The 16,340-nt window shown below is 36.0% G+C and overlaps 1 protein-coding gene across 6 annotated transcripts in view; it reads right to left on the bottom strand.

Moving 5' to 3' along the window:
• Positions 1 to 16,340, bottom strand: part of lrp8 (low density lipoprotein receptor-related protein 8, apolipoprotein e receptor) — a 189,316-nt gene that overhangs the window by 25,605 nt on the left and 147,371 nt on the right. For all 6 annotated transcript variants that reach the window (XM_077583300.1, XM_077583305.1, XM_077583301.1 and 3 more), the window contains exons 11-13: positions 15,736 to 15,960; positions 13,930 to 14,048; positions 11,085 to 11,224 (exon numbers count right to left, since the gene is read on the bottom strand). In XM_077583300.1, the coding sequence (XP_077439426.1) occupies positions 11,085 to 11,224; positions 13,930 to 14,048; positions 15,736 to 15,960 (484 nt within the window). The remainder of the gene's footprint in view (positions 1 to 11,084; positions 11,225 to 13,929; positions 14,049 to 15,735; positions 15,961 to 16,340) is intronic.

Genomic DNA, 16,340 nt, shown 5'->3' with positions numbered 1-16,340 from the left:
CCAAAAGAGTCAACTGAAAGATGACGTCTTAGTGCTTTTGCTTTAAGAAACTGCCACCTATGGGGATTACGTGTCTGCTTGCACTGTTCAAGCTTTCGCAAAAACCGACATAATTTCTGAGGAGCCGCATGGTAACGAGACTGACTCTGACAATGACGAGGGAACCTGCCGTGTTTGATACAGCAAAAAACAAAACCTACGTGTTTGATGGAGGACTTGCCCAGTTGTTCATTTCAGATACAGAAGATGAGGACTTTTGAGGGATTTGTGGATGAGGATCAAAGTAATGTGAGTACATTATTAAATACTTCAATAAAGTACAACCAAACTCAGTTTTGCTCCTGCTGCCTTTTTAAAAACATAGCGTATGCATGCTAGTGGATGTTTTTGCATGGAAGCTTGCTACCATATATTTTAAGATGGTGTATGTTTTACCGTGCCTGTGCCCAATAAATAGAGAAATACAAACCATAACTGAAACTGCACCTTTTAATACGGTGCAGCTTTTTTTTCAATTTATAAATCCCACTGGAACAGCCAACCTATGAAAAAAAGTGTGATTTAGAGTCCTGAAAATACGGTAACCCAATTTGGGTCAGAAATAGATCCACTACTTTGGCCAATTTGACCTAACTCTCTGGGTTAAACAAAACAAAAAAATGTGTCAAGTTGACCCAAGTAGTGGATTGTTCCATTTATGTCCCAAATTGGGTAATTTTTGACCCAACTGTTTTGATAGTGATGGTGCAATCTTTAGATTATATGTAGATTATATGTATGAAAATATGTCTGCCAGTATTCAATCATAATTGTAAGAAGTCAAAGTTAAAGGCCTTGTGATGATGATATAACTGACTGTTTGGCAGTGTCAATGAAATTTAAAGGTTAGTGTCTCCTCTGGAGTCTGGCTAACTTTTATTTGCATTGCGCCCACCATATCACATAACTCTCTCCTGTATATAATCTCTGATGAAATTCCTGTCAACAAACAGACAAATGGTTTGTCTATGAAAGTATGCTAGCAGAGTACATCACAGAGGGATGGTCATGGCTCTGTTTGTTCTGGATATTGGTGGACTTAACCTTTCTGAGTTGCATTTAAATTCTACCCTTTCCAGATAACCTTTACTCACATGACAGCAGTACTGACACACAAATAAATAAATATCAGACATGTTGTTATGAAGACTCAGATTTATTCAATCAATGGTTTTGTCTCTCAGTACAATTTTCTCAGCCTGACAGCTGAATTTCCTCCTCTTTTTCATTTATCAATATGAGCAACTGTCACAATTCATTCCATGGAAAGCTGTGGGTGCCAATATAACACTGTGCGGGTCAAGCATCTCATCAGATCAAATACAACATTTCATGCATTGAACGGTAGGTCATGAGTTTTACACATGAACAAGCACAGAGTGGTCTGAGACAGCATCCTATCAGTTAATCTGTGCTTGCGCTTACGGCAAGGATGACAGTTCAACTGAATAATGCGAATATTCCAACCAACCTTGATGATTGTCCTGATTCTTCCCCAAAGGAACATTCTGAACACAAATGGGCATCTTTCTGCAAGCATATTGCTTTTATTTCTTTGTGATGCCATTAATACAAGAGGTTTTCCACATTTGAAATATTAGGATCCACCAGTACGTTGAAATATTATTTTGATTTAAGTGATAAAAAATTACTATGTTGGGCTGATCCACTACTCACATCTGAGTGTTTACATGTATGGCTTAACGTTATTTTTTTTAAATCCAGTTATCCAACAAGTCACTTAAACCTATCCAACGAAAACATGTTTTTCCTGATTTAGAATTCACATAAAGCCATTATGATAAACATAAACATAAACATATAGATATCACAAGATTACCACATATACTTATTTACTTGGTTGCTTTTGATTCCCTTTGACTTTGAAATGATTCACTTTACTAAGGTGCAAAAATGATTTGGTCCAGTTTGCTCAGAGGCATTTAAACAAATATTAGTGGAGCCCTGTGGGCTTTCTCCCCTATGGCATAACCCCGACTTTCAACTTAACAACCAACCGTTTTATTTAGGTGTGTGGGAGCAGAAAAGAATTGCACATCTCCACCATCTCTTCTAAGATAATATGTTTATATCATATACAACCTTGCTCCAAAAATACAATATAAAAAACTGAATTTTTTTACATTATCTACAAGTTAAAAATATGATAAAGAAAAAAATTCCAACACTTCGGGGTACGCTCCAACCGCCTGTTTTAGCTAAAGATATTAACAAGCTTTCTCCGACAACAACAAAAAAACTTTCAAAAATATATAAGTTATTTTCATATACTGATAAAATGTCTTTACCCATCTCGAAATGGGAGACAGACTTGTCTATAACACCGGAATCTGACTTTTGGATTCAAGTTTGTGAAAACGCATTTAAAATGACAAAACACACAAATTTACAACTTATCCAATATAAAATTATTCACAGAACATACATTACTCAATATATGATTAAGAAAATGGGACTCTCAGACTCCGACCTTTGTCTCCAATGTTTACAAAACACTACAGACACTTATGTTCATGTTTTATGGTTATGTACTCCGGTTATGTATTTCTGGACTAAAGTCTTAGAAAAACTTTCCGCTATTTTGGACTGTAGGATACCTTTATCTCCAAACTTGTGTTTGCTAGGTGACCTAACAACAACTGACTTACCACATAAACAATTTCAATCTACACTTGTAGCCCTTACTATCGTTAAAAAAACAATTCTTGTTAACTGGAAAAATAAACAAACTCTGAATATCGACCAATGGTCTAACCTCCTCATAAATCACATTTTAATGGAAAAAATATCTGCCTCAAATAAAAACCAAATATCAAAATTTATAGAAACATGGTCTACGTATATAGAATTTTTTAACCTAATTCTGGTTACTTAATTCTGTCTGTTAGCGAGAGCCACTACATCGTGATAACTTACATTGATGTTTCTGCATTTGGCAATTTATTATTATATTATATTATTAGTATGGGATTTTTTTTTAATGGGCTTTAGGTGAACTGATGAATACACACACGCACGCACACGCACACACGCACATGCACATGCTCACCCACATATATATATATATATATATATATATATATATATACAGTATATATATATATTTATTTTTTTCATATATATATATATATATATATATATATATATATATATATATATATATATATATGTGTGTATATGTATATATATGTATATATATTTAAAAAAAAAAGAGAAAGAAAAAAAAAACTTTTTTTTTTAAAAAAGGAGAGCAATGATGATGTCAAATCGAATGAACAATACTGAGCTCTCCTGAAAAAAATAAATAAATAAAAAACAAAACCAAAAAAACAAAAAACAAATATTAGTAATGTACTGTATGTGAGACTGCAAGTTTCCTATGTTGACCCTGTGTGCACATAATCCACCCTGGAAAAGGAAAGGTTGAAATAAATAATAAAACACTCCAAATGTAACATTCTTACCCACGAGTGTATGTAAACGTCTGACTGAAGCGACTCCCCAGCATGCTAATTTGAGCACATGCCACGTAATTTCATTAAATACAGTTTATATGACACAAGGACACTGTTATGATTTTTGATGTTACTTATTAATGGATAGGAGAGTTCACCATCACTGCTGCACGTATCTCAAAACCCCCCCTTTCCATCACATTACCCACATCTTCCAGGCACTTCACTGGCTCCCAGTCAAACTGAGAATTCAATTCAAACTCCTTCTTTACACCTCCAGGGCCATTCACAGCATCACGCCGACATACTCATATTTCATATTCTGTCTTCCCCCCACATCGTCACTCCAGTCCACATCTCAGGTCCACCGCCTACGTCCACCTGACTGTTCCCCTCCGCCAGCCTCAGTCAGCACCATGGACAGCAGAGCTTTTTGCCACTCTGTTCCTCAGCTCTGTAACCCTCGGCCAGCTGGCCTACGCAATTAACCCCTGGGCGTTATTTGTCCATTTTCTGGCTTTTTTCTGTTTTTCTGTTTTTCATCAAAGAAAAAGCATTTTAAAAAAAATACACTAGGGACCTGACATTTTACCAGGATTGTTTAAAAATGTAGAAGTTCAAATTGGCGCCATGCTGTAATTTATAATTATTACCAAACAGGAGGGAGAGATTCACACGAAGTTGTTGTAATAATGCCCGATTTTGGCTCATTGACTCCCATTATAAAACACAGTTTTTGATATGCTGTAAACCTGATGTGTTATAATGCATTTTCCGTGATTACTGATGCAATCGCTTCTTTGACGAGTCATAAACATGAAAATAGAGAAATTTGTGTGTTTAGAGTGTTAACACAAAAATCCACTAGGTGGCGCTAAAGGCTAATAAATGAATACAAAATGCATGCATAAAAAATTATTTTGTTATGACTTATGGACTTGTTTGAGCCTCTAACTATGCCATATGAAATATATAAATTATTCTTTTATTTTATATATATATATACAGCATAGTTAGTCTTGCTATTAGCATAATACTGCTATTATTGTCCATAGGGGGCATTAAAAAAAATAAAATAAAATAAAAATATATATGTATAGATAGGTCTGATGCCACTGAACATTTTGAGCGGTTGAAAGTGAAAAAATATTCATAAATGACTAAGTTATCTCACTTCAAAGGAAATGCCAGATTTTGGCAAAATTACAAGAGTTTTGTGATATTCAGAAAAATGCCATTGTGAAAAACTGGGCATGCATAAAAAAATTATATTGTTATGACTTATGGACTTATTCAAGCCTCTAAATATGTCATATGAAATATTCAAATTAGACCTTTATTTTTTCCTTTATACAGCATAGTTAATTTTGCTGTTAGCATAATACTGCTATTATTGTCCATAGAGGGCATTAAAAAAAACTTCTTCATTTTTTTTTAACTATATATGAATAGATAGGTCTGATGCCAGTGAACATTTTGAGCGGTTGAAAGTGAAAAAAATATTCATAAATGACTAAGTTATCACACTTCAAAGAAAATGACAGATTTTGGCAAAAATTACAAGAATTTAATCAAACTATAATAACGCCCAGGTTAAGACTCTCTCTTTACCTTCAAATTCAAACTTAAAACATAAATAGTCAGTATCACTTACTTTAAAGCAACACTGAGGAAACGTTCAATTTATGTTGATTATGGCGACGCAATATGGACAAAAGCGGTAACGATATGCCTGAAGGAAGAACACATTTCTATGAAGACAAGTCCATTGCGTTGTTTTTTAGCTCACTCCAGCGGGTGAAGTCCGGGCCAATGTTGATCATTGACTGTCCTTTCATCCGGGGTATCTTTTGAGGTATGCCATAAAGCAGTCAGCACATTTTTTTTTTTGTGTGGCAGTGTTCCTACCATCATCCTCAAAGTTACTTAGTGCCAGTTAAAAGGATACAGACCCACCCCCTCAGGCCGTGGCAAAGGTACCATTCAACTAGTTTTAAGTCGATAATTCATCAGAAGAGTTGTGAAAATATTTTATTAATGTTGGAATTTTTTTAGTGCTACTTTAAGTAAATTTCCCTGTGTTTTTATATTTTCTTTGTAAATTATCTGTTATTGTTTGACTAATGTACAGTGTCCTTGAGAGCCTTGAAAATATCTTACCCCCAAAATGTATTATTATTATTATTATTATTATTATTATTAATATTATTATTATTATTATTATTATCATCATTACCATCCAACTTTTGAGGAGTCAAAATCATTCTTCACCATTTATTTAAATGAGATCTGCTAAATAGTGCAGATTCTGAAGCTAGTGATCTCTGCTGATCATACACATATTTTGCTGCACTGGACATGATATTAATAAATTCATCTTAATTGATTAAATAAAATAAATGGTTTAATAAAAACAAACTCTAAATGAAGAGAAAACAAAATCGATGTGTTTTGGATTTAAGAAAGTACATACCAACGTCTTTAAATGAAATTGAACAATTGTATGAAACTAGGTTCTTGGGGTTGAACACTATGAGCTTTGATGGCAGCCACAAAGAGAAAACATTAGAAAAAAAGTATCAAAGACTATTGGTATACTGTACAGAATAAAAATGTTACAAAATAGAAACCGTTTTTGTTCATTATATTCATCTATTGCGTATGTGGCCTGTTTCTCTGAAATCTGGGGAACTTGTAAAACTTGTAAAATATATTTAGATCCATCAACTAAATTGCAAATAGGTCATTAGCAATAATGTATATTGTGCGATTGTTGGACCCCACAAATCAACTATTCAAAATTTGCAACACTTTTAAAATTATGGACATAAATAATAATTTTCAAAAAAAAAGTTGGAAATACTATTTCATGCTAAGAACATGAACCATCCTTTGAAAATTTAGTCTCTCTCTCTCTCTCTCTCTCTCTCTCTCTCTCTCTCTCTCTCTCTCTCTCTCTCAAGAGACTATAAGTATAATTTTACAGGAGTTATTATTTTGGGACTTATGAGTTTAAACAAATGTTAAGAGGAGATATGTTTCTGTTTCTGGAGTTAAAATTTTGAATTATTAGGACAATAGGTTTAAGTTACAAAATTCTCTGTCGATGTTTAAAAAATCATTTGCAAGGCCTGCTCGTACGGGCATCTCAATGGAGGTGTATTTAAAAAACAATTTGAGTACAAATGAGAACCAGCTGTGGACTCGCGCTCTGTGCTGGTCAGTCCTCTTCAGAATGCTCGCTTTCAGCCACGAGGTCAACAGGTGACACCATGTAGGCGGACTCAGAAAAAAAGGACAATTGTGCTCCAGGGGTAACGGGGCGTCGTGCTGCCGTGGATGCCTCAGACTGCCAACGCCACGCTGAATGTCAACAGAGCCAATGCAATAGTGAAAAGACACCTAACAATCAGAGGAAAGCTGGTTTCCATACCAAATTAAAGAACAGTGACCCAATCAGAGAAAAACTCTTTTGCATTTCGAATATTAATGAGAAATTCAACTGTCGTACATGCCAGGTGTTTAATACCAACTAAAATAGCTTGAAAAACGGCATTGTGGGCATTTCCAATGCAATCTATTTTAATTTAAAACAAAAAACAAAAAAAACACCGGCCTACAAAGATGTTGTATGGGACCTTTAAAATAATTCCTTTGCAGATTTAAAATAAATCAGTGCCTTCATTCTTCCCTCTTATTAGCATTTATTTCTCTTGTTTACTCTCCCCCCGGTTCTCACCCCCCCCCCCCCCCCCTCTTCTTTGACTATATTGCATTTAGTCAACAATATACTAGACTGAAAGCAATTCAATGGCATTGAAGATGACACAGGAAACGGGACATTATGGCCTGCTACCATCTACTGTAGATTTCATCAGGGCTTGGCGTGGTGACAGGAGGTGGACACAGCCTGCAAAGGTTTAATATTATTGTGCCCTTGTGTGTTTTGTGAAGGAATGGAAAATGTATGAATCCACTGTATTCTTTGTATACAGTATGGATTAGAGCACGGGTGGGCACACTAGGTCCTCGAGGGCCGGAGTCCTGCAGGCTTTGCATGTTTCCCTTCTCCAACACAGCATTGATATATGATCAGCTCATCAGCAAGCTTGGTAACGATCCTGTTGATTGTAATCAGCATTGCGTTACAGCAGCGTTGCAGCAGGGAAACCTCCGAAACCTGCAGGATGCCGGCCCTCGAGTTTGCCCACCACTAGGTTAGAGTTAAAAAAATAATAATAATACAGCACTGATGAGAAGTTAGAAGATGCTTGTCTCATGAGCAATTAAGACATTTAGTGGTAATTGTGTAGTCAATATGTTCATATGCTCATAACTATATCAAGATTATGCAAAATGAAGTTGTATACTGTGTATAATTTGACGTGCCAGCAACGTTTGTAAAATACTTGAAAACATTCCTGCACTATTGTTATTTATACATTGCTTGTTTGGATTTAGTACTGTATAAAACTGCTATTTCACTTTTAACACCACCATGTTACTATTCCAAAATGTGCGCATTTTGGGTTACTATTTCCATGTAAATAATCAGACTATGATTACTCTTCTGGTATCATTTTAAGTTACTTTCAGGAATATATTTGCTTTTGTATGGCGCCTTTTAGTAACACATTTATTAACACTTAGCCACCTGCAAAAGGTAACAGTGACAAAGTATTGACTTTCTTAAATGAACTGCACACTCTTCTCACCCATGGTGCAATGTGAAACTAATACATAATAAAATAGTGGGGGAAGTGGGTGGGGGGACACCTGATTCCTAACACTAATACTTACTAAAGTCACTAAACAAATAACTATATATTATACAACACCTAAGAGAGGAAAACTCTGGTATGGAACATAGTGAAATGCTTTGTGGGAATATTCAAATTAACATTCACTTCTGAGGGAGTGACATCATCATTTTCAGCATATTGGGACTCATGTGTCCATAAACAGTAGCGGAATGAGAGAGAGATTCCCGTCAGCTAAAATATAAAATATTCAGGTTTGTTGCACATTCAACAGTATTAACTATAACTTCAATAATACTACAGTATGTCAAAAACAACAACAACAAAAAACGATCGTAGGTCATTACAGCATTAATATGTCAAGTAAATAAGACTGCCTTTATTATAGATATTTAAAACATATTTATATGAAGTGAAGTTTATAAAGACTGTCGTCTTTTTTCCCAATAAAAGCAAGTAGCAAATGTATTACGTGTAATCCTGAAAATACTTTTTTTTTTTAATAAAAAAATATTATAAGTAAAAAAAACCATTGCTGTCTTTATTTTAGTCAAATAAAAATCTAACTTTGTTCTTAAACATCAGTGTTAAAAACAGACTTCCCATTAGGGGGCAAAACCAGGTGTCATTTTCGTGTTAAGCAAGGTGGTCAGTATCTGCCAGGAACTTTTAATCTAACTTGTTACTTTTTAAATTAATCAGTAAAGTAACTTAGTTACTTTTAAAAGCAAGTAATCAGTTTTTTTTCATTTTTCAAGGTAACTGTGTGGGGCACCACTGTTTATTTCTCCAATAATAATTCTTTATTGTAATTTATATTAAAGGAGTAGGCAACATGAGACAAGCATTGCTAAATTTACAATACAAATAAGACTATGAAATAATGGATTCATATGCAGTATTCATTAACAAGAGTGGTTGTCCACATGATTCTTTCTCCACACACCTTTGGAAAATGCCATTCTGCAGTCAAACACATGAGAATTTAAAGATGGACTTTAAAGAAAAAACGGTCCACAAGTTGAACCAAAACCTAGAACCTGACTCAAACCAATTCTTCTCCTGATTGCGTCCCTGTTATATGAGATAGACAAAACCGTATTGTGAGGCATAAACATCTGACGCTGCTACATATCTATCGGAATCCTCCTTTCACAACATTTATCACACAACAAGCGCATCAATCACATCTTTCATCTTGTTCCTGTCTCACTGTGAGACAAATGTTTTAGAGTCACAATGGCGGATTCTTCTCATGATTGTGCATCTTATGTCTGAGGCGGACATAATTCACAGTAATAAGGCGTAATCCAGACTTATTCTGGATTCCAGCTTCCACTGTAATCCAAAATATGCTAAGCAGCAGGAAAAAAATGGATCCTTAAGATCTTTGCAGTAAATAAATATAACATTTCATGTGCTATTCTTATAAATTAGGATAATTTGCAACCTTTTTTTTTCTTTACTTACAGGTAAATTATTTATAAACACTGAGTGTTCTACTTCTGGGCTTCGGTCTATTGCAACAGGAAATGCTTGCTGTGTGAATTTTATTATATGTTAAGCAGAACCGATGACAGGGGGAAAACAACTGAGGGTGATCAATCTTCAGACATGAACTTGCTTGCCTGCAACAAACCCGTACCCGCACACTGGCAGCGACAAAAACGCCCACACACAGCTGGACATGATGAATGCCACCTCTTTTTTTCTCATCTTCACATTCTGCGCAGCAAAACGAGAAATGAAGAAAGTGCTTCCCACTGATCACATTACACCCCCTCCATCTTCACTCTGCTCTACTCTGGCTCTCGTCCCCACTTCCCAAGTATAATACTTGATTTGACTAATTCCAGCCTAATAAATTCTTCCAAATTATTTTCATTGATTCCTCTGCTAAACCTCTCTTCTTGTCAAGGCTTAAAGAGGTATATATATTTTTTGGTCTGAATGTATCTTGGACTATCAAAGGTCTCCATCAGTACTACACTGACTCATCATTCCGACTTCTTGAGGAGATTGAATCATCCAACTTTCCATTTCATTTACAGGTTAGCCTGATATCAAAACATGCTGTATACTACACAGTAATATGGAAACTAGGGGTGTTAAAATTAGTGCTTTAATTTTGAGTTAATTTAAAGTTCCTTTAATGCCACAAATTTTTTTCAGCACGCGTGATTAATGACCGCCCCTTACTTGGAAAGCCTGTACTGGGGGACTTCTAGTTGCAACACAGCAGACACGTCCACGTCAAATTTAACAGTAATAAATGTAATAATAATGCATATAATTGTGGAGACTGGGGTCAATATTTATTTTACAATTTTAAAAATGTGCATAATTTCAAAGGTTATTTCATGTTAAAGATTAGATAACTCTTAATATGAAAACCAACGTCACCAACGTCTTACATATGCAATTATGCCATCTAGTGGCAGAAAGATTCCCTCAACACAAATCAATATCACCCTCATTTTTTATAGTACAGTACATCTTTTTAATTTTAACTCAATTTTATGAATTATTTTGAAATTACTGTATCAATGACTAAAATATGCAGACATATTTCTATTAGTTTAACATTTTTCCACTTTTATATTAACAACTCAAAAAATATATATTTTATTGTACATTTAAAACAGATATAACATTTGCGATTAATTGTGAGTTAACTATTGAAGTCATGTGATTAATTACGATTACAATTTTTAATCGCCTGACACACCTAATGGAAACTTTTTTCTTTTTTTTTTTTTTACAAACTTACACCCCTATTTTAATACATATATTTGTGATTCTTTTGTACCTGAAAAACAGTGAGGGCAAAGGGGTGTCCCAAGTGGTGATGGGAAGACAGCAACACTCTGCGGTTGTCTCCATTAAAATCCACACTGGAGAGCAGGTGCAGTTTAGAATCCACCCAGTAGAGACGCCTATTGGACAAGTCTGAACATGGAACAAGGGGGGAAAATAGAGCGGTTATCCAAGGAGAAAAGGACAAAGTGGAACAGTGACAAAGAGGTCATTCCAAAAGAAAAAAAGCAGAGGGTGAGAGGTTTATGAATGCTGAGGCAAAGTAGCTGCACCATCAATCTTGTGTGACTTGAGAGCTGAGGGCCGTACGCTGAGAAAACATTGATGTGATTGTAATAATGCAGCTTCACCTCTCTTAAGAGAGAGAGGGGGCGGGGGGGGGGGGGGGTATATGTGCACTATACAAGCAAACTGATTAGGTCTGCTGCATTTATGTTTACTCTTCACTTTTCAATTTTCAGACCTGTTTACTTTGGGAGCAATTTCTGTGTGGACACTGTAGGGCTTTGGTAAACTTGATATTTAAGAGAATTGTTTCTACTTGACAGAATAATCTCAGTGGCTGCGCTTTTTCAACAGGATTTAAGAGGCAATTTACGCGACCATATTTGCCACATACTTCAGGTGAAGTAGACAAACATTTTCTCAACCAAAATATTGCTTCCACTTGCATTTCTCTGGATCAGTACAAGGCAGGCCATCATTACATCCGTTTAAAGCTTTATGTTTCTTAACCCCTTCAGACCCACATTTTATTTTTAGGCTGATTTGGACTCTTTTCCCACATAAGAACAACATGGATATATGGGGGGAGGGGGGGGGTTAGCATGTGTTTTTAGTTGTTCTAGTGGACACCTGAATAGTACAGCTGTAACGTGTTGTAAACTTACCAAGCTTATATGCAACATTTTTACCATGAACATCATGCAAATCAATTTGAGATTGTGATTGCTTAGCTACATAGGATCCAGGCATGAACCAGAAGTGGTGACATAATCCAAATTATGCGTTTTATTGGTTTAGACAAACCCTAACCCTAACCCAAATATGTCATGTCCACTGCTGCAATCATCTATGAGTCAGAAAGGGTTAAAATAAAAAAAATTAAAAATACAACCCGATACAATAGCAGGCACTTTCAAACCTTAATGGAACATCGATTGTGTCAACGCTAATGTTTATCCAGCTGTCTACTGCTGCGTATCGATTTTATCCATCCATCCATTTTCTTAACCGCTTGTCCTCACAAGGGTCGCGGGGGGTGCTGGAGCCTATCCCAGCTGGCTTCAGGCAGTAGGCGGGGTACACCCTGAACTGGTTGCCAGCCAATCGCAGGGCACACAGAGACAAACAACCATACACACTCACAACCACACCTATGGACAATCTGGAGTGTGAATCGTATCGATTCTTATTTCCTCAATTTGATTTTGATTTACAAGAGTTCTGTCATAACATTCCATATTAAATTTTTAAATAACTGGTTAAACGATTTAGTTTACTAATGAAAGTAACACGTGTTATAATCACTCAAGTGTTACACAAACATTGACATCAGCAAAGATGAGATGGAAATATTTTCATAATTCTAATTCAATGATTGTAAATAGAAATTAAAAAGATTCTGAATTGTCTTAAAGTGCAATAAGTCAGGTATTTTATAATAATAAGAAAATACTTTTAAATTCATGTGAACAGTAAAGTTCAAGAAAACAGTAATACCAAAAAAAATGGCCTCTAAAATTCTATTTTCTTAATAATTCATTGGAAAAAAAGAGATATTAAAATAATAGATTCAGGAATTTAAGAATCAATAGACCAGGTACTCGCGACAGTCGCCCATACTGGTATCGGCCGGCCACTTTACGATCAGGAACTAGAAATGAGAAATTAGAAGAATATAACATTTCCATTAATTTAATACAATTTCAAAGCGAAATGTTATATTAGGATATAGTAGTATACGTTTTTCTTTAAAATGATCTGCCATTGATTTTTTTTTCCCTTCAAATTTTATGTATCAAAAGTCCTAGTCATATCGGTATTGATATCTGGGTCTACTCAAGAATTGAGTACTCGCACTGGTATCGGTCTGAAACTATGTGGTATTGAATATATCCCTACTTCTCAGTATGGTAGATTTCATGACACTGTAAAACTACTAAAGCAATATATGTTTAAATTCATAACTAATTGAGAGTATCGAACAAAAGTGAGTATTATTGTCATTATAAAGGCAGAATTTTTAATAAACTTATTCTTATTGCCATTTTTGTAGGTGTACCTAATGTTGTCGGTGGCAGTGTGCTGGATGACCTTCTTGAGTCACCTGATGTGTTCATCGAGTGTAAATATCAAAACATCTTTCTTCCCCCGAGCTGCATAGTACACATCACCAACACTTCTGTTCTGCTCTGAAAAATAATTAGTTTTTTTTTTTTTTGCGACCTTAAAATTTCACAGAGTGTGGCAACCTTACGTCTCTGTTTCTCCACAGGCAAGAGCAGCGGCAAAAAATTGGCTGCTGCTGCAGAGGGAGTTGAAAGCGATAATGGGAGGTATTGACAGAACAGAGCGTATGGCTTATTAATTCAACAGCCCATATTTGTCGGCTTGATAGATGAGAACCAGACACAAAGTGAGCTACAGCAATAACAGTGGCTCAGGGGTTGCAGCGCCGCTATTGTTTTCTTTTCCTGCTTCCACTGAACCCTCTCATGGTGCTGACAGCACTTCAACTATTTTAACTCTGCTTCCTGAGCTGATTGATTATCCTTCCCTGATCCTAGTTTTCAAAACTCTCTCCAATTAGATTTCCTGTTCACATTTTCTGTTACCTAGAGTTATTCCGTTGGGCCATTCAATGTGCTCAGATACCAGAACCTGTCGATCCACTCCATTCATTCCAGCTTTCTCAATCTTGGCCTGTTCTCCCCAGTCTGACCAGTACATAAACCTGTGAAAAGAAACAAAAATGCATTCAATATTTGTTTAATGCTCACCAAATATAGATGTTGCTTGTAACATCTTGTAAACTTTGATTGTGTACACAAAGAACCAACAATTTGAAAAACATTCTTTAAAGGGGGAAGTCAACCCCAATTCATTTATTTATTATTAGTATTTTTTTTTACTATGATATGTTTGATGCAGCCCCACTAGTCTAAATACGGTATTCTGTTTAATATCGTGTTAGTGGAATTTGAGTCAAGCAGCAAAATCCAGCCTTTTTTATCCATCTCGGGGCGGCCATTTTGCCACTTGCTGACATCAATGTTGCTCAGGTTTCAGGTAACAACCAATCACAGCGCAGCTTCAGAAAACAGGTGAGCTGTGATTGGTCGTTGCCTGAGCCCTGACTTGAGCAACTGTTATTCAGTCAATAGCAAGTAGCAAAATGGCCGCCCACTGAGATGGATAAAAACGGCTGGATTTTGCTTCATAACTCATATTCCACAAATGTAATATTAATCAGAATATCATGGTTTGGCTAGAGGGGCTACATAAAACATATTTTTGTCAATAAATGTTAAAGGTTGTCTTCCACTTTAAGACGGCTTTTCATGCCATTTACAAAATATATCCATATTTGCATTGTTGCTCACTGCACGAACTAACTAACTAACTAGCTAACTAACTAACTAACGATATATCCACAAACTTGATAAGTCATGGAGTAAAAACAGTGCCATGTTCAGTTTTGTGGAAATGGGGTCGCCCAGTGGCAAAACAGCAACTGACCTATGAAGGACCAAAACTGCCAAAATTTAAAAATAAATAAATACAAAATAAATGTTTTTGGCAGCACGGTGGCTGACTGGTTAGCACGTCCGCCTCCCAGTGCAGAGGACGTGAGATCGAGTCCGGGCTTCGGCCGCCCTGCGATTGGCTGGCATCCAGTTCAGGGTGTACCCCGCCTACTGCCCGAAGCCAGCTGGGATAGGCTCCAGCACCCCCGCGACCCTTGTGAGGAAAAAGCGGCCAAGAAAATGGATGGATGGATGGATGGATAAATGTTTTTGTTTTCATTTATATTAATTGTTTTTATTTATAATTATATTCTTTAGATCGCTTTTTATTTTCACTTTTTGTCATTTTTATTTTATTTTTTACTGTATTTTTATTTATTTTATTTTTATTTATATATTCATTTATTTATTTTTTGTTTTGGCATTTTTGGTCCTCCATACTGACCAGCATTGATGCACTACTGCATATCATGAGGACCTTTAGATTTAGATTTAGATTGAATAAGTATAAAACTTTCAGGAAACTGTAAACTCGAAAGCACTGTTTTTATCACTTTTATCTGTCTGAATCGATTGCTCCTCTCACTGATTGTTGCTGTGTGTGCGCCACTAAAAGAACAGAACTTGTTTTCATACATTTCATGGTAGTGTAGGGAAAGAGTAAAATCTATTTTTGCAAGAATTTAGAATTTAGTGAGATCGATAGTCAATGGATGTAAATTATGGTAATTAAAAGAGAATGTTCGTACTTTTCAGGCAGTCTGAACTAGTATGATTTTTTCAAATGAATAATTGATATCCTGGTACTGTAATGATAAGACCTTCTCATAAAGAGTGAAATATAGTTTTGTCTTGTCTCGCTGACTTATTCCACATAATTTTCCTACTTCTTACCCTTGGTGCGGGTCAACTGCGATAGCCCGTGGTTCGCTCATCTCTGTGACTATGAGCATTTTTCTCTTGCTGCCATCCCCTGTGGCCACTGAGATGCTCTTGTTGCCAGAGTCGGTCCAGTAGATGTTCTTGTGAACCCAGTCAACAGCCAGGCCCTCGGGGGAATGGAGCGCCTCGATGAGAGTGAGCTGCTGCGAAGAGTCATTGGCTTTGTTGATGTAAGCACTGGTGGAAGAGAAATTGAGGTGCTGGTAAGTCTCTAGCAAGTGCTACTGTGATTAACTTGGGGGGGGAACATACTAAATCCCTAAAACTTAACTGGCTAGATTTGTTAAGATGGTCTTTCAGTAGAACATAACTCAATGTGGGTAACAGATGACAGGGAATGTGTATTCTTTGCAGATAGTGTCAAGGGCAAGCAAACCTGACGCTTCTATCACAACCTCATTCTACCCACCAAACAGTCGCTCAGAGAGAGAAAATGAATGTGTCTACTTCCATCCGCACCTGACAAATCAACCAGACTCCTCCTCTGTTATTTTCACTCTCCGCTCTGCGTCTTTTCAATTTATTTTAATCTTGCTTCTTGCCTTCTACCTGGTCTA

This window comes from Vanacampus margaritifer, chromosome 13, assembly GCF_051991255.1.
Source record: "Vanacampus margaritifer isolate UIUO_Vmar chromosome 13, RoL_Vmar_1.0, whole genome shotgun sequence".
NCBI classification, from domain to species: domain Eukaryota; kingdom Metazoa; phylum Chordata; class Actinopteri; order Syngnathiformes; family Syngnathidae; genus Vanacampus; species Vanacampus margaritifer.
The sequence above is the reverse complement of the archived record's forward strand: the minus strand, read 5'-3'. Positions and strand labels throughout refer to the sequence as shown.